General features: G+C 40.6%; 1 protein-coding gene across 1 annotated transcript in view; it reads left to right on the top strand.

The window, feature by feature from the left end:
* Nucleotides 1-25,755, top strand: part of CDH20 (cadherin 20) — a 204,451-nt gene that overhangs the window by 137,851 nt on the left and 40,845 nt on the right. Inside the window, exons 2-5 of the mRNA XM_047767028.1 lie at nt 8,455-8,850; nt 17,544-17,838; nt 18,398-18,517; nt 21,987-22,154. Coding sequence (XP_047622984.1) covers nt 8,605-8,850; nt 17,544-17,838; nt 18,398-18,517; nt 21,987-22,154 — 829 coding nt within the window. The 5' untranslated portion in view covers nt 8,455-8,604. The remainder of the gene's footprint in view (nt 1-8,454; nt 8,851-17,543; nt 17,839-18,397; nt 18,518-21,986; nt 22,155-25,755) is intronic.

Genomic DNA, 25,755 nt, shown 5'->3' with positions numbered 1-25,755 from the left:
GGAAATACACAAAGAGCTTTGAGAAAAAGACAAAAAGGGAAACACATAGGAAGTGAAATAAACCAATAGATAAAAACACAATTTAATCTGTAGTGTTAGGTCATGACAATCCATGGTAATCCTTTAAAGAATATTATTATCCTCATATTTGAGGCTCAGAAAGGTTAAGGAGACACTTAATGTGTCACATATTGAATGCCAGAGCTGGAAATAGTTTTACCAAGGTTCCTGATTCCAAATTAGGGGCCATTCTTTAAAAGAGATTTTTTTTTTTTAAAGCATATACTAGAAGACAAGTTTCTCATTTTCTTTAAGAGAATAAATAATCAACATCACTGAGATTTTGCTTCATTTTATTTTGTTTTCCAGGGGGTTTTTCTTCTCCTTGAGCAGATTATCCATTTGTCTTGTGTTCATTTTTTACACATTAGCAGAATGAAAGATAAAATACCCACGACTCCAATAAGAGAGTCAGGATTTGTGTAAAAGGAACGGTATGTGATAACTGACAGGTGAAAACAAACCTAACTAAGCTGATGTTCAAGTCAGCCACAGGAAGCCACTTACAGCAGGCCCGGCCCCAGGTCAGCAAGCCTGGATTCAGTGTGTGCTCAGGGAGTAGCAAACACTGCTCTAAGGGAGAGGAAGGAGCTCACATTCTTTATGCCCAAAGCAGCTTTGAAGTTCTGGACTAAAAAGAAGAAGAAAGTTCTTGCCTCTTTAAATAATCAGACACAGAAGAATGAATTTTTTATCCCAAAGTCTAAAACTAAATGTATTACCTTGCCTCTAACTAGTGCCTCCTCTCAACTTCCTGCAGTAACCTGAGCACAGATGTTTCTCTGTTGTTTGCCCACACCCACCTTCTTATCTAGACAGTTTGCAAGTATTGAAGACTCTGCCTCCTCAAGAATCCAGACAGCTCACCAATCTTTTCTGCCCCATCCCTGGCTGAAGGTCTTCTTACCAACTTTCCTGGGACTCCCCAGCTGAGGCTTCCACACCCTCTCCACTCCTCTCCAGCAACACTGCTGGACAGAGATTTGAATGGTTCCACTGCATGCTCAAAAGCCTCTAATTGCTCACTTTGAAAACCTAAGTATATTTCAAACACTCCAGTCTAGCAATACCCAAAGCTTCTTGTAGCTACTGGTTTTTGCCTATATTTCCTGCTTTGTCTCTCATTACCTCCTGAATTAACCCCATTTCCCCAAACAAATTATTATTTTTCCCCCAGACAGGTCCTTTCCATCCTGCATCCACAGCTCAGTACTTGCATCTTCTTTCACCTAAATGCCCTCCTCTCTATCCTGCAAGATCTAGTTCATATGCTATCTCAAACATTTTCCTCCCTCATAGAAATCATTTCTCCCTCTTCCAACCTGGCATAGCATTTTATTTTATGGGTCCTGGGACCCTTATTACAAATAGATCCATGTTGTGGTCAGTCATCTATGAAGCACATGCTGCAGAGTCACTCCTGAGGAAGAATTTCAGTTCATCCCATTACTCCCTTCGTGGCATTTGCCACTCAATAGTCAATTTCAAGGAGCTGGGAAGAGATGTGCAAATCAGCTCTCATGAGAGCCAGAACAGCCAACACAGGCATACCACTCTTCATTTGTTTTTTTGTAAAATGGGAAAAGAATACCTTTTCATGGAATTCCTTTAAAGATTAAATGACAAGGTAAATGTATATTACTTAACACAGCCTGGCATGGAATAAACACTCTATGCTATTACTTCGTCTGTTGTTGCTCCGTCACTCTTGCTGCTGCTCTGACACTATCATCACCACTGCCAGGAATGGCGTTCTGCCTGCACCCACTCCTACTATTTCCACTGCTCGAACTAATGGTAATATCTATCCCACTAAACTGCAAACTCCTTGAAATAGGGAAGCACTTGCTCTTTTTCAAGCACAAGACTTTACCAAATACTGTTCTAGGTACTCCATATGTATTTTGGCCCTTAATTTTGACAGTCACCCTATGAAGGTCTATAATTATTTCCAGTTTCCAGACGGCCAACGAAGATTGAAAGAGTTTAAGTCATTTGTTCAAGATTGCAAAGAAAAGAAGCTATAGGGCTAAAACTGAAACTCAGTTTTGTTTGGCTTCACAAACCATTCTTTGATTAAACATATTTTCTCCTCAGGTATTTATCAAATTAACAAAATGCCTTAATTTTAGATAACAAGCTTACTTTTGCCCCCAAACTCTTCTTCCTATGGATTAATCTTTATGGTTCAGGGAAGACTACAGAATTGTTCTACCTGCCTAAAGTTATAAGAGAAAACAACACTGAGTAGTGATTATATGAAAAATTAGTGAGCATGTGAGACAACTCTGAAAAATCGAAATTGATCATTCTTGTCTAACTGTAGTCAAATAAACCGCCCATGGACTAAACTGTAGTTTCATTAGCTTGATTAAAAGTGAAAACTGGAGGAAGATAAAGTAGGTCAAAAACTTCCTGACTCCTTTTGGATTAAAACATTTACTAGATACTAAGTATGTGTGAAATGATCAGTAAGAATCTATTTGCCATTCTTAGAGGATATGGAAAAGACAGGATACACTCAACTGGAAAAATTGATTATAACGAGAATGGAAAACAAAAAAGAATTGGGCACGAACTCTAGCAAAAGGATTTCTAAAATGGAAATTCCTTTATTTGTGACCCAAGCTAGGAAATTTATAGCTAGAGGGTCAACATTTATACAAGATACACAAAGCAGGTTTTTTTTTTATGGGACCAATCAGGTTTTTCAAAGCCAGCTCTTAATTACATAATCCAAGCTTTCTACCATTTTTGTTATATTCCTCACACCCACATGTAGAGACATACACACATACTCACACACACACACCCCTAGCCTTAAATAAAACCATATATTGTTCCTAAACTCTTCAGTCTAGCCACCTCATACCTCCCCCTCACCCATATCAACCCCACAGTTCCATTTCTGAACATCTTAAAATAGCACTCCATCTCCTAAACTAATCTGGCTGTAGGAAGAAGGAGAGCAGAAAGAACATGGGAGAGAAAGGGAGGATTTCAGAGACTGATCACACCTTGAATGAACACTCTAAGAGCTGAACCTTTAGGCTCAGGGTTCCCACAGCTTTTGAGGAACTTAGAGAAGGAGGAATTCATAGAAAAACAAATAATCAAAATTAGAATAAGCAAGAGTGATGGTCACTTTTTCTAAGAAATCTCTATGGAAATTAAGTATTCTGCTCCTCTAGTCAATTAAAAAAAAAAAAGGTAGTACCATAATTCTTCAATTTTAAACACACCAACAATTTATTAACAGACAGGAGAGGAAATATGACCACATTAAATGTACACACTGATTTTAAGATATATCCTGTTTCAGAAAGGTTAACTTTGGCGTTAGTGATAGTGTCATGTGGAAGATAAGATGTGGAAAAGGGGAACGGAAGTGGGAGCACAGCCCTAACCCAGGAAATTTAACATCTGGACAACCTCTTCTGGCTATATTGACAGTTGGTAACCTCCCTAGACAGGTAGCTTTGGAAGGCTGGTGAGTTGACGGCCACATAAAAGGACTGGAGCTTCTACTTGCTACTCACTAAACTATTGCCCAATTGAAAATTGAGATGGATCACCTGCAGTAAAGGAAAAAGACTTCAGGTCAGGGAACTATCTCATCTTTAGCATGCAAAACCATACTACACACCATTTCCAAAACAGAGCCCAATTGGTAGACTTTTATCAGTAGCACTCACATACACACGCAGATCTAGGAATGTTGAAAGTTTGTTTACAGAAGCTCTGGACCTATTCTCTTTATGGGATTCCACAATGGGAACCTTGTTGTTTACAAACTGTCCATATTCAAATAGACCATCATCATATGAATTTTTTCACTCCAATTTATACCCACAACCACCTGTTCTCTGTGGATTCTGTCCTCCAAACTGAAGGATTTTGACTCCTAAGTAAAATATAGTTGTTCATATTTCTCAAGACAGACCATCAATTAGAAGGTGAGATGATGTTGTGACACTGAGCTGCATTCTGATTTAATGTTGAGCACCTCAAGATACACTATCTTATTTCACTATAACATCTAGGATCTTCACAAAGTTTCATCTTTCTTTTTAAGTGTATTTTTGAGGTTCTTTCTTATAGTAAAAGTGATGGCTTAAGAAGTTTATCTGTCTAAAACCACAGCATCACAGCCTATATTTACCCCTGTAAAGGCATGAGGCCACCTTGGAAAATTAAAACACCCTCTGTTCATGGGGGGAGTCACTAGCAGAGGCTCCTGTAGAGGTGTCATTTGAGCTTTCCTAAGTAGTGCTTCCATTAACCATGAAAAGCTCAGGAAAACTAGAATAATGAAGAAAGAAATCACAGGGAGAGCATAAAAGCCCAGTTCATTTCAAGGAGAAAGTAGTAACCATCCCTTCTCCCTACACTCTAAATATCAACAAATTTAAGAAACAAAGAAAACAATTCACTGAGAGCACACTTTTATGTACAACTTTAATTTCTTCCTACTGTGTTCATTACCAAGCTGTTTACTTTCTTCTGGCAGGATGGGGGGAAAAAAAAACTTTTAAAAGACTCATTTAACACAGAAGTCGATTTCCACTAATGTAGTCTTCGTGTGGCATATGTGGTCTTCCAAAGCCAATCTATATATACATACCTACATACATTAGTCTCTTCCTCTACAAGAACAACAGCAATTAGCCTACCTTCAATCACATCATCGCTATTCTTACCCTGTAGGGAAAAAGTGTGAATGTGAGAGCCATTTTACTTACAATAATTGCAAACTGGTTAGTATTTCTGATAGAACTGATTTTCCCCTCACTTGGATAAACAGCTCTAATTGTGAAAAGAATAATGTAACTATTGGATAACCCAGATTTTACCTTCTAAAAAGTTAGGCAGGGACTACTTTTCATGCATCCTGCCCTGAGAAAGCAGGAATAAAGTGCTTTCCAATCAACAGTGGCTATCAAGTTATTGAACAGAGAAGAGTTTACAGACACTGGGCTTTGAAATTTCAGCTGTGTAGAGGGGCGTGTGGACCCCCAGAGCTTTCACAGGATCACCAAGGGCTCCACAGGTCCTAAACATCCAAAAGCCACTTCTGTACATGTCCCCTGAAAGGGAAGAAAGTGAGGGCTTTGCACTGGCGTATAGGAAGCCAAAGTGGGCAGGAGAGAGAGATGAAAGCTGAGGCAACTGAAAGGCCTACAAAATATTCATCACAAAGATTCCACAGAACGCCTTCTCTTTTCTTGAACACTTTAGATCACACTGATAGGTAAAGATAGGAGGTTTTAATTGGCAAGAATGCATGCTTCGTTTGTAAGAGACGGGAAAATATAAGGGACAGTCTTAAAATTCCTTAAAATTTCCTCAAATCTCATTCTGTCCTGAAAATGTAGCTAGTGAAAGCGGGATAGGGGACATTTTCACTCCACCATCCCACACACATGCACCTACTCACTCAGAATCCAAAAGCAAGATGCCAGACATAGCTAGCGAAAATAATCAAAATCATCAAAAATTATGCTTAGACAAAATATCCACATATGAAATACAGACATTAAAGGAAATACATTAGAGTATATATTTTGAATTCTATCTTTAATAAATGTGACCCAAAAAAAAGAATTTTCTCTATTCTATGGAGTTTTCAAAGAGACAGTCTTTCATTAAGTTTCCTCGTAGAAAAAAAAAAATGTTTGGTTATTACATAATTAGGCTAGGCCAGAATTTACTACCCAATAGTACTCATCACAGATGCAGAGATTTGTAAAATAGTATATACATACATTAATTAGGTCCTTTCAGAATTTTGCGCCAAAAAGTGTCCACCAGATATCTTTCAGGCTCAGCTTCATCATTTTAACAGATAGGACCCAGATAATCTCTCCTTACATAATTGTTCAAATGCCAGTTGACACAGTCATTTACAGAATACTTTCACCTACATCATCCCAACAAATCCTCTTGGGTGTCCTGTGAGGTAGGTGGGAGAACTACCGCTCCCTCGGCACATAACAGATGAGGAACAAAAGTTCATGGAAGTGAACAAGTCAGAGGTAATGAAGATAGAGCCAGAAGCCAAACTATCTGACCTTTAGTTTCGTGAACTTCTGGGAAATTTCAGATACGCCTGTGTCTCACAACACAGGCAACATTCCCAGTGTGGTTACTAATCCCAGTATTCATTCTGGTAATAGCTTTTTTTAAAAAAATTTTTTGGTAATACTCTTAGGTCCATCATCTAGGTCCCTAAAATCATAGCTTTTTCTCACCAATCTTTTCCATTAATTCATCTCTGGGGTTAAGTTTCCTTCTTCCAGAATGGCTCCCCTTAGACAAGACTCAGAGAAATGTGAGCCGAGTTTCTGCTGCTCAAGTCTGAAGAGAAAAGGAAACAGCTAATACTTGGTAACCCCCCTTAAAGCACACCATTGTTCTTTATTAACAAACACATCACCCTAAATAAGGCACATTTAGCTTGCTTTTACTTGACAATCAATCTGTCTTGAGAGCTGGAACAGGTACCCAGCACAGCCTTCCATGCTGTTACAGAAATTCTATAGTCTCTCCCAGCCTTTCCCTCTTTTATCAGCTCTCAGTGAAGTGATTTCCTACACAGAAATGAAATGGCATATTGTATGAAATGATTATATCTTTTTAATTCTTTTGTGTTTCAATAGTGAATATTTGAGAGGAAGCTAAAACGAGTTCTGATGATGATAGGTGGAAGATGGTATTTGAGTTAGCATCAATGCATTCAGTTTAAATCACTTGTAGAAATGGAGCATGGGTCTGAAATCCCCAAATAAACACATTTGTTCTGAGAAGATGACAGTCATTCTCCACATTAACAGCAAAAATATTAAGCCCACAGAATATATTTTCACTGTTTTCACAGAATGGCGTGAATGCTATGCCACCTCATTAAACCCAGCCAAAGTAAAGGGAGAAAAGGTTGATGAGGTCATAGCTCAGGAGTGAGGTCACCAGCTAATCTGACCTCATGGCAACAGAAGAAGTTTTACTGATGAAAAGGGGTCCCCAGGGTAGAAGTCAACATCCCTTTGCCTAAATGAGTCTTTCAGCTCAAAAAAAAAAAAATTTGTTGGCTAGACTTTCTTAACATGCTCACAGTAGCATGTGACTAAAAGCACTTTAAAATCTATTGTGGGGAGTTCCCATCGTGGCGCAGTGGTTAACGAATCCAACTAGGAACCATGAGGTTGCGGGTTCGGTCCCTGCCCTTGCTCAGTGGGTTAACCATCCGGTGTTGCTGTGAGCTGTGGTACAGATCGCAGATGCAGCTCGGATCTGGCGTTGCTGTGGCTCTGGTGTAGGCTGGCAGCTACAGCTCCGATTAGACCCCTAGCCTGGGAACCTCCAGATGCCACAGGAGCAGCCCAAGAAATAGCAAAAAGACAAAAACAAAAACAAAAATGATAAAAAAATAAATAAATAAAATAAAATCTATTGTGAATGATATAATGATTAACTGGCCTTTCAAATCCTAGAAAGGTTACATTAGCAGCTCCTATCAGTGCTTCAGAGCCAAAGTAGCCAGAGTGTAAAACTCAAATTCCACCATGAGCTCAGAGAATAATTAAAGTCCAAAGTGATCCATGGCTACTTATAAATGAAGACCAAGACTCCTAATATTATCAATAACATGGAGCAGGCAAAAGATAATTGTAGGTGGCAAAAAAAGACAAGAGTTCCTGTCATGGCTCAGCAGAAACAAATCTGACTAGCATCCATGAGGATGCAGGTTCGATCCCTGGTCTTGCTCAGTGGGTTATGGATCCAGCATTGCCGTGAGCTGCGGCATAGGTCACAGACGGCTCAGATCTGACGTTGCTGCGGCTGTGGCATAGGCCATCTGCTACAGCTCTGATTCAACCCCTACCTAGCTTGGGAACCTCCATATGTTGTGGGTGTGGCCCTAAAAAGACCAAAAAAAGAAAGAGTTAGATTTTGCTTTGGGTTTTCTAATAATCCAAGAAAAGCAGTTGGACTAATGAAAATATTAGTTATCAGCTGTAAATTTTGGAAATGAATGCTATTTTTAAGAGTCTAGCAGTCTGTCTGATCATAAATATTTCAAAGAGCACAGTATTAATTCAAGCCAATCAATAATAAGCATAACCCTCCAGCTACCAATGAGAAGAAATTTATTCACTAGTTTTATTTCTGCTGAAATCCATATTTAAAGGTTTGGGATTGATTATGCCAAGATAAGTTGTCTTTTTATCAAAATATTATTTATTACTCAAACACCTCTAAAGCAGTAACATGTTATGACTCTTTAATTTGTTGAGTAGAAAAAATCGAATATTTACTGACATTTCTTGCAAATTTGCTATAAGCCCACAGGAAAGAATCTGACATCATCACACTGTGTTTTCCTTAACTTGACAGGAAGTCAACTTCAAGCAGATTGACTTGAATCAGGACCTCACTGGGGAAGCATAAGTGTTCCATAAACTGCATTTTTTTTTTATTTGGAAAACACTCAAGTTCAGAGGCTTTACCATCCTGAACTTCACTTTGTGAAAACCTGGCAATCCCATGTGGACTTCTGGTAGAATGAGCAATGCAAAGAGCTGGCTTGGACTTGGCATGTCCTTATACTTCTGGGGATTAATGGACCTTACGACCACTGTTCTCTCGGGCACACCAACACCACCAGGCGAATTAGAAGCGCTCCTGTCTGACAAGCTACAGGCACACTCACGGACAAAGAGGAGCTGGGTTTGGAACCAGTTTTTTGTTCTGGAAGAGTACACTGGAACTGACCCTTTGTATGTTGGCAAGGTAAGAACTGCCAAAGAGAAAGATAAATTATCAGAGTATTGAATACTGAAATTGAATATGAGTTGAATATGAAAGCTCATCTAGTCTGAGGCCTGAGGACAATTTTAACTAGAGGTATGTTACTTGACAGTTGAAATCTAATTTTCGCTTTGTCAGAAACTGGTCAGAAAGGAAAGATTTGTCTCCTTGGTCCTGCCTCTGTTCTGAGTGGGAAAAACTAGGAATTGGATATTTTGGAGGAAAAGCTTTGGACCCTGCAAGAACTGTTCAAGTCCCCACAGAGGTGGCAGCTGCCCCAGGAATAATAGGATGGGGAAAAAAGAAACCGGGAAATGCAATGAGAGGAGTAGAGGGTTTTCTGCCTTTTTTTTCAAAGCATTTCCACAGGTATTGCCTGAGGTCTAAATTTAATGGGAAAAAAAGAATAAAACATTTTTCATTTCAGAAGATCCTAGCATGTGCTTTAGGATAGTTGGAGACGATCAATGAATATATTTATAAACTTTATATTCGAATTCCCTTGATTTATCTATAACCATTTCATATTTAATCTGGGCTTTCTCCTGTGTTTGCTTTATTTGGATGTTAATCAGAGACCATTTTGTGAAAGAAACCAAGTGAGAGAAAATGGGAAACAAGGAACTAATTAGAAAATAAATAATTCATTCAAATAACTTAAACACTTGTTTAAAAGCGCAGAGGCTAAGAGTGTGGGTTTCAGAGTCAAATATGTATGGACTCGAAACCCAGCTCTGCTAATTTGGACAGGTAACTAAGCCCCATTAGACTCTCCTTCCTTCCCAGGAGTTCCCGTTGCGGCTCAGGGGGTTATGAACCTGACTAGTATCCATGAGGATCCAGGTTCAATCCCTGGCCTCACTCAGTGAGTTAAGGATCCGGCCATTGCCGTGAGCTATGGCATAGGTCACAGAGGCGGCTTGGACCCCAAGCTGCTATCGCTATGGCTGTGGCATAGGCCAGCAGCTACAGCTCCAATTTGCCCCCTAGCCTGGGAACCTCCATATGCCACAGGTGCAGCCCCATAAAGCCAAAAAAAAAAAGAGAGAGAGAGAGAGAGAGAACCACAACTTCTCAAGAGCTGTCTATATTAGCTCTTTCCTCAACTCCCACCCACTTCTCAACCCAGTTATCTGACTTCTGTCCCTACTCTGCACTAAAGTTGTATTTTCAATATTCCTAAGGACCTCTTCACTACCAAAATCATTTTATGGAACCATATAATAGCAGCCTTAATCACTGCTGTGCAGTCCCTCCTTCTTGACTCACATTCTTCTCTCAGCTTCATGACCTTCACAACCCATTTTCCCTCCTTCCTTCTCAGCCTCTTTGCTGGCCCTCTCCCTCCACCTGACCCCAACTGTTGATGGTCTTGGAAGTTTTGCCTGGGTCTCACCTGCATCCACACCCATTCCCTAGATGGAATGATCATCATTATGGTTTTAAAGCCTACCCCTAAACCAATGAATTCAAAACCTTCATCTCTGGCTCAGACCATTCATCTGAGCTTTGAATTTAAAAACTCTATTGCTCCACACTTAGGACTCAAAGGCATCCCACATGTAGCACATCCAGTAAAGGAGTCTTATTTCCCCTCCCAAACCAAGTCTGCCATCTGTCATCCCAATGTCAGCCTTGCCACCTCCAAGTTCCTAAAACCAGAGAAGTGATGATGATTCTTCCCTTTCTCTTGACCCTCTACATTCTGTCCACCTGCAAATTCTGTTACTCCTGTGCCAAAATAAATCTTGAACCCTTCATTTCTCTCATCTCCACTTCTGCGGTTATTCCTCACCTCTGCAAATATCTAGACTTCCAACCAGTCTCTTCACTTCTTCCCACTCTTCCCTCCAATCCATTCTCTATACACGATCTTTTTAAATGTGAATCATTATGCCCATCTGCTAACATCCTTCGATGTCTTTCCATTGTCTTTTGAATCATCCAAATTCCTCCCACCACTTATAAGGCCTTTTCTCTCTGACCCAGCCTTCCTTTGGCCTCCTACTACATTGCAGGCTACCCTTTCCTACCCTTGCTCTCATGTTCCAGAGTCACAGCCTTCTGCCAGTTCCTACAACTGGCCAAGCTTTGCCTTATTTTCTCCACCATCATGACACACTCTTCCTCTGGTTTCTCTCATGATTGACTCCTCTTCATCCTGTAGTGCTCATTTTGAATCTAGGTCTTCCCTGACCATTCTCTAAGGCTCACCCCTCTGTTAGACTCTCTCGCTACCATTATTTTTGTCACAACTCTAATCACAGTCCCCAATATCTAATTTATTTGTTTATTTATATGTGTATTGTCTGAAGCCCTAGACTAGACTATAAGCTCAGTGAGAACAAGGACATTGCTCGCATTTTATCCACAAGGCTTAACAAGGCACCTGTCACATAGACAGTGCTCAAAAAGATACTTATGAAACAAATCCTCAAGGTGTAGTAAGAATTAAAATAACACATGTAAAATGCTTTAGCACACTACCTGGTCCATAGCAAAATCCTAAGAATTGTTACCCTATAGTAGCATTAGTAGCAGCAGCAGCAGCAGCAAAAGTATAGGGAGTTCATTATGAGAATTAAGGTGCTCAATAATGCATATCTAATGCATCTGCAAATTTCTGGACCTTAAAACCTGTGAATTTTCTTTGACTTCTCTCTTTCCTTCTGTTCTTCCTTCATGCACAACCAGTCACCATATCCTGTCAATAGCTCCTTGTGAATTTCTCTCAGATTGACCTCATCCTCTCCAGGCTCCAAGATTATGGTGGTCCTTCTGTTCTTCATGATTAGATTAACTAAGCGGGTGCTGTGAGGAGAATCTTCCTATCATCACCCTAGTACTCAGGACATTTATCTCCTTGAAGCACCCTTTCCATCATGTCACTCCTTTGATTAAGAAGGCATTATAGCTCTCCAATGCTTATCAGAGCTCTTAGTATACAGTTCAAGGACTTCCGGAAAATGAGTCCTTTTCCCTCATCCAACCCGCCCCTAGGATTTCTCAAATCTTGTCCTGATCTCAGTCAAGCTGGGTGTCCCTAATGGCCCTGATAAAACAGACTATGTTAGTCCTTACCCCAGAGGAGTTACCATGCTACTGTATGCCTAGGACATGCTGTCACCTCCTCTCTGTTCAATCACATTCCAGTTTCTCAGGGCCCCAGCTTAAAAGCCATTTCCACCATGAACACATCTTCCATTTATTCAGAATTCCAAAGATTTCTAGCAACTTAATATTTGTAAAACATTTCTTCCAACTAGACGCACAACATAGACACTGCTAAAATAAGTTTAAGGAAATACTTATATACTCAGTAATTTCTTCATACAATTTAGACCCCTCTTCCCTTTCCCTAGGGTAGAAACAGAGATCCCATCCCTGGCCTTCCCTACATTCCCCTCACACTGAGTATCCAGCACAGAACTGGACATACAGCAATGCAGAAAGATAAGGGCATCTAACATTTTTCTGGGCTACCATAGTACTATGTATCAGTCACATTCTCATAAAGCAGATCATTTAATCATCATAACAATGCTATGAGGTATAATTCACCACTTTTAGATAATTATCATGGGGAACAAGGCTCAGGGAGGTTATGTTCATTGCCCAAAGTCACACAGAAGGTAAGAGGAAATCTGACACCAAAGCCATGAGCTTTCCTTTACATTGCCCTGCAAATGGCCATGGTTTTAGACCCAGGCCTGAGAGATACACAGAAGAGTCAATGGTGTTAGTGTGAGACCAGGACTGTAACCAAGCCTGTTTGCTGAAGGTGGGAACATTTAGCTGTGTGGCTCCCTCTAGTACTCATGATGTGCTCACCCTTTCCTAATCAGCCCACTGAGGACATAGGACACCCTGTGTACCTCCACAGTCATCCTGTCTAACCAACACTCCAGTAAATAGTTAAAGTTTTACCCTGAGTGAAGAATGTCACCTCCATATGAAGAAGATAATTGTGTATTCACTTACCCAGGCACTTTTCCCCTTTACTTTGTCTTGAAAGAGAATCCATCCACCTTTCATTCCCTCTCTCCCAGGGGCATTCAGCTTGTCATCTTGAGCTCTGGAAGATGTCTGTTTAGAGAACCGTCCTGAGTGTTTGCTTATTTCAGAAAGGAGTATGGCAACAATTATCAGCTGTAATTGGTATAGCTTTATAAAATCTACACTGGGCTTTCCAGGGACAGGCAGTGTCAAGTTAAAGCTGGATTATATTGACATATGCAATGAGGGGGATGCAGAAATCTTGTGCTTGTGCACAAATCTGTGGTCCCAAGTCATGCTGAGGTTAACAACTACACGGAAGCCGTCTAACCACAAATTCTAAGCACTTGCCGCATTCCTGGAACTATACGAAGCACTATGAAAGATGGCAAAAAGAGTGAAAGTCACCCTTCATGATCTTCATGGACTTCCCATCATTCATTACTCCCATGGCTGAAGATCTTGACTAAAGAAGTGTTAGGATAAATAGGATATCCACCTGTCTTACCCTGTCTAGGATAACAAAACAGTTTTTCCAAAATGTACATAACTATGTGCTGCCAACTGCATTCCAGAAGCCCCTTAACTGCCTTCAGCTCAGTCTTAGCTGAACTAAATGTGGATAAATATAAGACATTTTTACTGTAGTGCCAATTTGCTGAGTGACTTAGAGAAACGCTCTTAATATCTCTTCTTTGCAATTTTCACAACCAAATGTGTATTCCATGGCTGGTAAACCCTAATATGAAAGGCTCATTGCTGTGCTGGTTGTTAAGCTGGTGTCTCTCAGCTCTAGATCTACCTTTCCAACTACCCTTGGTGATGTGGGGGCTGGGACTCTGCAAACCACAATTTCCCCTTTTCTGACCAGCTCCCATTGGGTTCTGACAGTAGTAGAATATACTAGAGGGAGAACCAGAGGCAGGAGAGGCCAAAAGGACTTGTTACTTTTACCCAAGGCAGCTGATTCCAGTTTCTGGATTCCTTCCACATTCCCAGCACCAGCCTCATCACATTCCCTGAGGAAGACCAGCACCACTGGATGGCACCCCCTTCTCAGAAATCTTCCTGTTCATAAGGAGCCCTCCTGCTTCTCTCAGTTGTGTGGGAGATGGGTGCTGGGGAGCACCGCCTCTAAGCTCCTGAAGCCCCAGCCCAAGGGGGCAGCACTTCCTTCTCAGAGGTCTTCAGCCCAACTGCCTCCAAACATCTAGAGTCCAACTTCTGCCCTCCCTCCCCCAGCCGGAGAGGCACTAGCTGTTCCCTAGAGTTACTATCTCTCCAGTGATACTCCAATGTGCCCTTCTTGCCTTTTCAACCTTCACATTGAATTCTCTCTGCTGAAATAACTGGTGTAGGTGTTGTGCCCTGACTAGATCCTAATATGATATAATTACAGTTGACCCTTGAACAATGTGGGAGTTAGGGTGCTGGCCCTCCATAGAGTAGAAAATTCATGTATAACTTTAGAGTCAGCCCTCTGTCTATATCCATGTTTCCTCCACACTCACAGTTCCTCTGTAACCTTGGTTCTGCATCCACAGATTGTGCATCTTGGTTCTGCATCCACAGATTCACAAGTTGCAGTATTTACTACTGAAAAAAAAATTCATATATAAGTGCACCTGGTAATTCAAATCCATGGAGTTTAAAGGTCAACTATATATTCCTCAGAAATCCATTCTGTGTAAGCAGATTGTGGCCCTTTTCATAGCTGGTATTCTTCCTGTTCATAAGAAGCCCTCCTAACTTCTCTGTGAATTCCTCTCACTCCCTCTCCCCCTTCTCTCCTCTTTTTCTTACACACATGCGCACAAACACACACAGAGAAGCCACCTGAAAGATGCTCCCTACCTCTTTTAAGACAAAGTTAAAAGGATTTCACTAGAAGCTTTAACTCTAATACTCTTCCCTACACTATTCAGTAAGATTTTATTGCACATCTGCTACACATGAGGACCCACACCAAGATGAAAGCCACATGGTTCCTGACTTCAAGGAACTCACTCTAGAGAGTGCCTCAATTTCTTCTCCCAAGACAGACAAAAATAAATATAGCAGATCTGAGGTTTAGCCCAGACTCCATTAGGAACCAGAATCACCTCTACAGCAGCAAAGATTTCTAACCTTCTGTTACTCATCAAGCACTCTCTATAGCCAGAGCACTTAACTAGGCCTATGATGATCACAAGTATGCTTAACTTTCTTAAGGTTCGTAGGAGAAAACTCTTTAGATGACATATAGAACACCTCAAAACAAGTCTGGGTATTTTCTTTAATGTCAGATTCTATTCTTTCTTGCTCCCCTGGATAACCTGCCATGTCCTAAATTATCATATTTCATCCTAAGTGAAAGTCTTATGCCACATGCCTCAAAATTACATAGATTTCATATGTATACATATATTTATGTACTTATGTAAACACACAAATACACACTTTTTTAACTTAAAAGTGTTAAGGCTTTTTAACTTAAAAAGCCTTAGATCCTGGGGAGTTCCCTTTGTGGCGCAGCAGAAACGAATCCCACTAGGAACCACGAGGTTGAGGGTTCAATCCCTGGCCTCGCTCAGTGGGTTAAAGATCCAGCATTGCTGTGAGCTGTGGTGTGTGTAGGTTGCAGATGCAGCTCAGATCCCACATTGCTGTGGCTGTGGTGTAGGCTGGCAGCGGCAGCTCCAGTTGGACCCCTAGCCTGGGGACCTCCATGTGCCATGGGTGCAGCCCTAAAAAGACAAAAAAAAAAAAAAAAAAAGGCCTTAGATAGTTGTCCTTCTCCTCCCAGTTCCATTCCTCTGCCTGGGAACACAGTTCCTGATGGAATGGATTTTTATTTCTTTATGGCTGGGTCCAGTAACATGAGTTTCTATTCTACACAATAAGAGCTAGGCACCTCTGCTCTTTTAACTGCATCAATAGAAGATTTGGATTGTAAAAAAAATAATACCATATACAGAATGAGGAAATGTGAGAACTTTTTATTCTAAATGGAATTCTTTAAGAAGCAGAAAAAATCCACAGCTATTTTTTTGGTCAATTTTGTTCTCTTATTTCCCTCCTCTAGATAAGACACAGCTGAATTCCTCTAGGCAGCAAAATCACTGCCTGTGTGATCTGGCCATGAGTCAATCTGAGATCAGCTCAAAGCAGCCACGACCTCCAAACCCATCCTCATCTGAGGATGTTGTTCAGGTGTCTTCTTGGTGTCCATGCCATTTAATCCTCAGACTAACACTGTCCCTGCAATGCTTCAGGCACCCTTCTCCAGCTTTTACCACTGGGCTATGCATAACAAAAAGGCCAAGAGGCTGTTTCTGCTGTATCTGCTACACTCTTGAGGGTTTGAAGGGAGTAAAGAAAAGCCAGGCATGTTAATACCATTTTTTCTGTGCATGTATATCATCATCATAATTGGCCCCATTTAGAGTGTTCCTATTATGGGAAATACACTGTGCAAGGTGCTTTACATACATTAATTTCTAATGATCTAAACAACCCTTCAAAGTAAGAATTAATATTGTTTTCCACATTTATAATATGAGGAACTTGAGAGTTATAAACGTTAAATAATTTGTCAAGGGCATTCAGTTTATAACTGATATACTATTCAGGTCAGATGCATTTGCCTCTCTGGCCTAAGCCTAACACTGGTTGTCTGTTTTGTAAACTAAATCTCATGGATTTCATCACTGGACTAGGCAAAGTGCTAACAACCCCAGCAACAATCAATAGAGTTAATGGTAGCTAACTAAGTACAAATAATTTTTTGTTGTACCCTTAGAGAAGGACTGTTATAAGGTAGAACAAAATTCCAAGGTTCTTGCCACCTACATACATTGTCTATAATTAGAGATGCTGGAGTTTATTTCTAGGCTTAATATGAAGATAGTGCCTCTGTACTTGTTTAGAGAATCCTTACAAAGTAATTTGGGGGGAAATATAGTTGGATGGGCAGATAATAGCACGTCCCTTCGCACAACCTTCCACGTGTACATTTGAGTGATTCAATTATGAGGCCAGGAACTGGTCCCATCAAAAGGAGAGATACACTGATGCAAAGAATAATAACCAGCAGTAAATTTCCATTCTGATACCTGAAACATAAGCAAGCATAGTCCTACTGATGAAACTACTGAATTCAGAGAATTTGAAGAGCCCCCTCCAACAGAAGTCATTTAGTATTTCCGGTACAGTGGCTGCATCCTCTTTATTAGCTATTTCATTAGCTTCTCAGCCAAGGTAAATTATCAGAAAGTTTCTGAAATTCCAAAACTTAATTTACGTCAATATTTTTTAAATTTTAAAATGTTTAGGCTTGTCCTTTTTGGAAAAAAAAATTAAATGGAAAGGCTGGGCTCCTCCTTATTGTCATGTTGGTGCATATACTTCCCAGAACTCCTGTTTTCTACACTTCTCAGGGAGAGGAATTTGAAAAATAGTACTAAGTTCAGGATACTGAATGTGATGTGGAAAAACTTCACTTATTCATCAACCTACATTTGCTCTTTGATATAATCATATTCAATGCTTATTAGTTCTTTGTTGTCAGATACTTTAAACATTTGAGTGAAAAAAAAAACTTCCTATTTGAAAGGAAATCATAATGTAAACTGTAAACCAACTTATTTCTGACACCTGTTCATATCCATAAATGAAGTTTTGATGCTTTTCCTCTCTAGCTTCATTCAGACATGGACCGGGGGGATGGATCCATCAAATACATCCTCTCTGGAGAAGGTGCAGGCGTCGTGTTTACCATCGATGACACCACTGGAGACATCCACGCCATTCAGAGGCTCGACCGAGAGGAAAGGGCCCAGTACACCTTAAGGGCTCAAGCCCTGGACAGGCGGACAGGCAGGCCAATGGAGCCAGAGTCAGAATTTATCATTAAAATCCAAGACATCAATGACAATGAGCCCAAGTTCCTGGATGGACCTTATGTTGCCACGGTGCCAGAAATGTCACCAGTGGGTAAGAGGGAGAGTCACTGATTCTTACAAACAAAATTTTCTCTACAGAAGGTTCTCCTGTCTAAATGAGGAGAAGGAAAGAATGCGCAAACAGTTCACAGACTATAAAACTGTACCAAAAATGACAACCATGTCCTTAGGCAGGAAGCTACTTAGACACTGAAGTCAGCCCTACTACAAAGTCACAGTAATAATAAGCCTATTACTGTTACTCAGTTCTGGTTCTTAAAAAGCAAAACAATATATAGATGACAGTAAGTACATAGGTAGATAGATAGATAATACTTGATTCATAACAGAGATTCGGTTTGGTATTATTAAAAGAAGAATGAAAGGCCCAAAGGCTGTGTTGCCCTTACTGGTTATTAAGAATTTAAAACACAAATAACTCTCATCCCTACTCATAAAGTACTAAGCAGTTATAGAAGCTGGACCTAGAAAGAGGCCTTCCCAAGAAAGCAGACACAGTATTTGCAAATGCTTTTAAACTGCCCATTCAGGACTGCATTCAGCCTTTAGCAGTTCAATTTGAACAGATTTCCTCTATCTCTCTCCTTCAGGGACCTCTGTTATCCAGGTGACAGCCACAGATGCCGATGACCCAACCTATGGCAACAGTGCCCGGGTAGTATACAGCATCCTCCAGGGCCAGCCATACTTTTCTGTGGACTCCAAAACAGGTATGTCATGTAACAGTCAAGTCAGAGGTTTTGTTTTATTCTCTAATAATTTGTAACTGCTATTTATAACAGTTCTAACTCTCCTTTTCATGAACTCTGCAAGGAGTGTATTAACTAGAGCATTGTTTGTTGTAAACCTTGAGATTAAGAGAGAGAACTAGCACTGCCCTGGTGGGTAAGAGCAGCACGATGCATAGACAGTGTATAGGATCTGATTGGAGAGACCCAAAGAACTGCTTACACAGGAGTACCTCCTCACTAGCCTTCAAATAATCCTTTGGTTGTATTTACTCCAAGGGAATAAGGTCTTTTACAATCCAAGAAGATCTAAGAGGATTGGCACATTAACCTGGACTCCCTATGGAACTAAAATCATTGATTTTGAAACAGGGAGAACCTTAGGGAAATCATCCAGTCCATTATCATTCACTTAATGGATCAGGAAATTGGGAAGACCTAACAAGGTGCTTCTGGTTGTAGAAATGTCCCCTGACATGTGGTCTGATATTCTTCCCACTGAGCCACCCTGTACTAAGGAGAGGGCAAAGCCAGAATGAACAGATAAATTTGATGAGAGAGGAGAGACCACAGTGCATGGGATGTTGCCCCCCAAAACGGAGGTGCTAAGTGAAATACTCTAACAGGGAAGACAGCAGAGAGAACTGGGTGGGGAAGAAGCAATGTGCTACAAAAGGACAAATCAATAATCAACAAATCAAGGAGGCATGGGGTTGTTTTGCTTTTTTTTTTTCAGTTTTACCCAAGAATTTTAAGTACAGAATTTATATTTTATCTATGAAGGATTCCATTTAATACTTTTAAGTTGGCAGAGCAATTATATCATTATTATCTTGCCTTTGTGCCAGACTTTCTCCCTTTTAAAATGCATTCATAAATATTTTTTGAGGACTTCCCGTCGTGGCTCAGTGGTTAACGAATCCAACCAGGAATCATGAGGTTTCGGGTTCGACCCCTGGCCTCGCTCAGTGGGTTAAGGATCCAGCATTGCTGTGAGCTGTGGTGCAGGTTGAAGATGCGGCTCAGATCCTGTGTTGCTATGGCTCTGGTGTAGGCCAGCAGCTACAGCTCTGATTAGACCCCTAGCCTGGGAACTTCCATATGCCACGGGAGCAGCCCTAGAAAAGGCAAAAAGACAAAAATAAATAAATAAATAAATAAATAAATACTTCTTGAAAGGGAGAATTTTGATTAGATCAAATTGTATTATTTAACTGGCTATGCCCATGGTGTGCATAGTTCCTGGGCCAGGGATCGAACCCACACCATAGCAGTGACCTGAGCTGCAGCAGTGACAACTCCAGATCCTTAACCTGCAGAGCCACAAGGCAACTCCAAATACATTCATAAATATTACAATATTTGAGCCTCCCAATAATTTTGTGAACTCATGAAATATATGGAAATGTTATTCCCATTTTATACACAGGAAAATTGAGCACCTGAGAATAATTAACAGAAAACTTGAGTAAAGAAACTTACAGTCACAGAGGTAAAGTCAATTCCAAACACTCAAAGTCACCTCTTTATATGAAATAGAAAACACACATTTCTATTAACAACCTGATAGAATTTTTTTCCAGAAGTCCTCAGGGGAACCAGGCATTCAGAAAATTATATCATAAACGTAAGAAGTGAGGGAGTATAAATTAGTAGGAGGAAAGAAAAAGGACTGCAGTTAGGGACGTCTATAAAACAGTAACTTTAACCATTCTACAAATGGAGGGAGGGAGACTGAGGGAATGCCCACAGGGAGGGAAAATACAGATAGGAAGAGAGTAATGTGTCCTTTACATCCTAAGAGGAATCTTACATTATTTTGACAGCTCCCAGGGGGCATCTACAGTGTTAAGGTCAAAAATACATGAAAAGATAGTTCTGCCATGCCCACAGGGCATTTTAAAAAAGAAAATGCTGCATTTTCACTTTAGAACTTTGTTACTATAATGAAATATATAATTATAGGAGTAAAATGGGGACAGGTTTGTGGTTCCCAATTCCTTCCCTTGGCGTGAAAAAGGCCTGTTTAGCCAAGGATCAAGTTGTAAACTTGTAGTAAATAAGCCCTTAATCTTTGCCTAGAGAGTACAGAAGTCAACTTTTCTAAGAAGAGAGGTTAAAAGGGAGATAAAACATTATCACACATCCTTGGCAGGATCCAAACACCACATTTCACAAGATTTTTATTTATAACCCTCTTTTTTTTTTTTTTTTTTTTGTCTTTCTGCCATCTCCCAGGCGGCTCCAGCAGCATATGGAGGTTCCCAGGCTAGGGGTTGAATCGGAGCTGTAGCCGCCGGCCTACGCCAGAGCCACAGCAACGCAAGATCCGAGTCGCATCTGCAACCCACACCACAGCTCACGGCAACGCCGGATCCTTAACCCACTGAGCAAGGGCAGGGATCGAACCTGCAACCTCATGGTTCCTAGTTGGATTCGTTAACCACTGCGCCACGACGGGAACTCCTAGAGCCCTCTTCTTAAATGAATATGTTCACACTGCAATGCGCCTACTTACTGTTTGGGGCAAGTTCATCCTGTATGTGTGTTAAAAATAAACAACGCACAGAGCCTTTTTTGTGTCTTAGCTCATGGAATGCAGCAAAGCACAGAGGTAAGCAGAACCTAATGAAACAGGATGAAAAGGAGTTCCCGTCGTGGCTCAGTGGTTAACGAATCTGACTAGGAACCATGAGGTTGTGGGTTCGATCCCTGCCCTTGCTCAGTGGGTTAAGGATCCAAAGTTGCCGTGAGCTGCGGTGTAAGTCACAGAGGTGGCTCAGATCCCTTGTTGCTGTGGCTGTGGCGTAGGCTGGCAGCTACAGCTCTGATTAGACCCTAGGCTGGGAACCTTCATATGCCACAGGAGCGGCCCTAGAAAAGGCAAAAAGACAAAAAAAAAAAAAAAAGAAAGAAAGTAAGAAAGAGGATGAATATATAACAAAAGGAAGATCAAATCAGAATTCCAACCCTGCTTACAGGTACTGGGGAGGCAGGAGAAAGCAGACTGGGAGTGAGCTGCCTAAAGAAGAGTCATTCACACTACAAGGGCTCTAGGGGCTGAAGAAAGAAAAAGCTAAAGGATAATTATCTACAATCACAGATTTGCAGACATATGAGGCTCTGCTTTCTGGACCTGAAGCCCCAGTTTTCTTTGGTGAGACAGAGCAGCCTGAAATCCCCTTGGACTGCCAGTCCCCAGGTCTGTTAGAGAACCACTGCTGCCACCTCCTGTTCTTGCTCCATAATGTCACCAGCTCTTCTTGCTGGAATAGTATTTATTCACCTTTTGTTTAAGCTCAGAACTTTCGTCAAGCTCAAACGTAAGAAAGCAGGTGACTTGCATCTCAACTCTACACCTTGACAATGCACAAGGGAGAAACCTAGGACCCAATCTTTAAAACTAGACTTGTGGTTTTGTTTTTTAAAACAAGTCATTTCTATCCTGCAGGTGTAATTAGGACAGCACTCATGAACATGGACCGAGAAGCCAAAGAATACTATGAAGTCATCATCCAAGCCAAGGACATGGGAGGGCAGCTTGGAGGATTAGCTGGGACCACAACAGTCAACATCACCCTCTCGGATGTCAATGATAACCCACCCCGTTTTCCCCAGAGTAAGTACCTAACCAGTGAGAGTACAGACCTCAGGCCAGAAGGATGCACTTACAACAGAGGTGAAAGAAAAAGGCCACTCTGAGATCCTCTTTGAGTTCAATTATTCATGGATTCCTTTCCAACATTTATCATGCAATTCTCACATAACCATTTCCCTTCTAGGTCCCAACTTCCCATAGCACTAAACCAGTGTTTCTCACTTTTTCATTATCGTCTCCCTATGGAGCCCTTTTAGACTCTATGGCATATGGAAGTTCCTGGGCCAGGGACCCACGCCACAGCTGCTGCAATGTTGGATCTTTAACCCACTGCAGCACAGCAGGAACTCAAAGACTCGTTTTTTCTTGACTGCCATACCCTGACTTCCCCTTTATAAAATTAAATTATTAAGGACTAAGATTTTTTTGGGTAGGGTTGAACTTTAGGGAGCCACGAACCTTTGTAATAACTAAGATTTTTTTCACCTCTCCCCCAACAAGAATCAATTTTTTCCCCCTAGGGGACAATATTGCCCCTGTTGAGAATGCATGCAGGGAAATCAAACCAAAGCTGGAGGTGAACAAAGTGACCGATCTGACCACCTTAACCAGTGAATTCACAAGCAGGTACTGAGCACCTGTTTTATAAGGGACCTGGGCATGAGGGGCATAAGATGCTTGAAACCCAGTCCCTGCCTCTGTGAAGCTTAAAGTGCTGTGGGGGAATATACACTCAATACTCATTAAAAGTTAACCAGGAAGCAGCATCTGCCTTGCCACTAGGTTAGTGCAGAATGAAGCCTTCACATAAACCAAGATGGGTAAAGGTTCCATAAAAGGATGAAAGTTTAACAGAGGATTGAAGACTATAAAGGACTCAAATGGGAAGAAAGAAAAACATTCCAGAAAGGGAAAGCCATTCATTCCTTCAAAAAATATTTGTTTGGGGCAGCATTCTACTACAAAGAACTAGAAATAAAGCTGCAAATGTGGGAGGTCCCACTGTGGCGCAGTGGAAACGAATATGACCAGTATCCATGAGGATGTGAGCTCCATCCCTGACCTTGCTCACTGGGGTCAGGGATCTGACATTGCCGTGAGCTGTAGTGAGGGTCACAGACACATCTCAGATGTGGCATTGCTGTGTCTGTGGTGTAGGCCAATGGTTGTAGCTCCAATTTGACCCCTAGCCTGGGAATTTTCATATGCTGAGGGTGCAACTCTAAAAAGCAAAAAATAAAGAAACACATAAAACAGCAAAAAAAAAAAATTTTTAAAGCTGCAAATGTAATTTTATGTACAGAGATCCCTAAGATGAAGGCCTTCTCTTTAGTGTTTCAAATATGTTATATTTCTAATGGAAGTCACTGCAATGTTTTTGAACAGTAAGAGACATAAAGAAAGACTAATTTTCTGTGGAAAGGTTCATTTGTGCTATATATTAGATACTATCATATGGTATTTGTCTTTCTCTTACTTACTATACTCAGTATGAGAGTCTCTAGTTCCATCCATTTGGCTGCAAATTACATTATTTTGTTCTTTTTTATGGCTGAGTAGTATTCCATTGTGTATATATACCACTTCTTCCTAATCCAATCATCTGTCGATGGACATCTGGGTTGTTTCCATGTCTTGGCTATTGTGAACAGTGCTGCAATGAACATGCAGGTGCATGTGTCTTTTTTAAGGAAAGTTTTGTCTGGATATATGCCCAAGAGTGGTATTGCCAGATCATATAGTAGTTCTATGTATAGATTTCTAAGGTATATCCATACTGTTCTCCATAGTGGTTGTACCAGCTAGACTTGTGGTTGCCCGGGGGGACGGGGAGGGAGTGGGAGGGATTGGGGGCTTGGGATTAACAGATGCAAACTATTGCTTTTGGAATGGATTAACAATGAGATCCTGCTGTGTAGCACTGAGAACTAAGTCTAGACACTTACAATGGAGCACGACAATGGGAGAAAAAATTACGTATACATGTATGTGTAACTGGGTTCCCATGCTGTACAGTGGAAATAAAAGTGTGTTGGGGAAAATAACAATAAAAAATAAATTGAAAGAAAGAAAGACTAATTTGACAGTCATTTGCAGCACTGGTTGGCAGAGGCAGAGACTAGAAGCAAGAGAGTTCATTAGGAGGCTCTTAGAGTAGTCTGGATTGAACTGATACAGATGGAAGGAAATGGCAGAAGGAGTGGAGTAGGACAAATAAGAAAACATGGACTGCTCCCTCTTGATTTTTTTTTAATTGATGTATAATTGATTTACAGTGTTTCAGATGTACAGCAAGATGATTCAGTTATTTTTCTTTTTCAGATTCCTTTCCACTATAGGTTATAAGATATTGAATATAGTTCCCTGTGCTATACAGTAGGTCCTTGTTTTTTATCTATTTTACATACAGTAATATATATCTGTAATCCCAAATCCCCAATTCATCCCTCTCTCTGTTTCCTGATTTCTTGGCCAAAGAAACCAAGGGTGGAGTCAAAAATGACAGTGATTTTTTAAGTCTGGGTAACAAGGGAAGAATTGTACTACTGATATAAATAGAGAATACATAATGGAACTAGTGGCAGGAAAAGAGGAAGACAAATTCCAATTTGAACATGAAGTGACAGCAGGACAATCAGACTGAATGTCCTTAAGGAAGGTAGAATCAAGGAGCTATTAACTGTGGAGTGGAGATGTAAATTTGAGAAACAGATGTAAATCTGAGAAACAGAAGCTTAAAGAGAGCAGTTAGAGAAGTGGAGCGTGGGAGTTCCCAGTGTGGCTCAGTGGGTTAAAAACCTGACTAGTATCCATGAGGATGCAGGTTTGATCTCTAGCCTAGCTCAGTGAGTTAAGGATTTGGCCTTGCCACAAGCTGAGGCATAGGTTACAGATGCGGCTCAGATCTGACATTGCTGTAGCTGAGGCATAGGCAGGCAGCTGAACCTCCAATTTAACCCCTAGCCTTGGAACTTCCATATGCCACAGGAGCTGCCCTAAAAAGAAAAAAGAAAAAAAAAAAGAAAAGTGAGAGCAGCAGACACAATTCTAGGTGAAAAACTTAACCAGGGAAATCAGGTTAAACAACAACAATAACAACTAAACTAAAAACAGAGAACCAAACAAAACATCACTTGAAGAGCTACATTTTGAGTCAGCCAGACCAAGTTTTGTGTATATAAATACAAGAAGAGACCTCAAATATTTTACATATAACTGATATTTATAAAGTCCCCATGAGATCTCATGAAACCAAAAGACAGGATACTAGATAAGTATTTCACAAGTGGGGCAAACAAGTAGGTTACTAAGTTAATTTGTTCTATAATACAGAATAGCAGTGCACCATGAAACAGTTTATAAAATGCCATATGGATTGGCATCTTAATTGCTTTCCTGACCCTGTGGGCTCCACCTTTATTATTTCATGATTGCCTCATATTGTGCATATTATAGACTACAGATTCTTGAACATCCTTGAACTATCCCGTTTCACTTTGTAGTCTGACACTAGACAGTATTTCTGGTGAAGGCAGAAAAGGTAGAAGAATGAAGTTATTACATAGTTCATAACTATGTAGATTTAGACATACCGTAGGAAACAGTTATCACTCCAACCATG

This window comes from Phacochoerus africanus, chromosome 2 (assembly GCF_016906955.1).
Source record: "Phacochoerus africanus isolate WHEZ1 chromosome 2, ROS_Pafr_v1, whole genome shotgun sequence".
Classification (NCBI taxonomy): Eukaryota; Metazoa; Chordata; class Mammalia; order Artiodactyla; family Suidae; genus Phacochoerus; species Phacochoerus africanus.
Note: the sequence above shows the minus strand (reverse complement) of the source record. Positions and strands in the feature narration are given on the sequence as shown.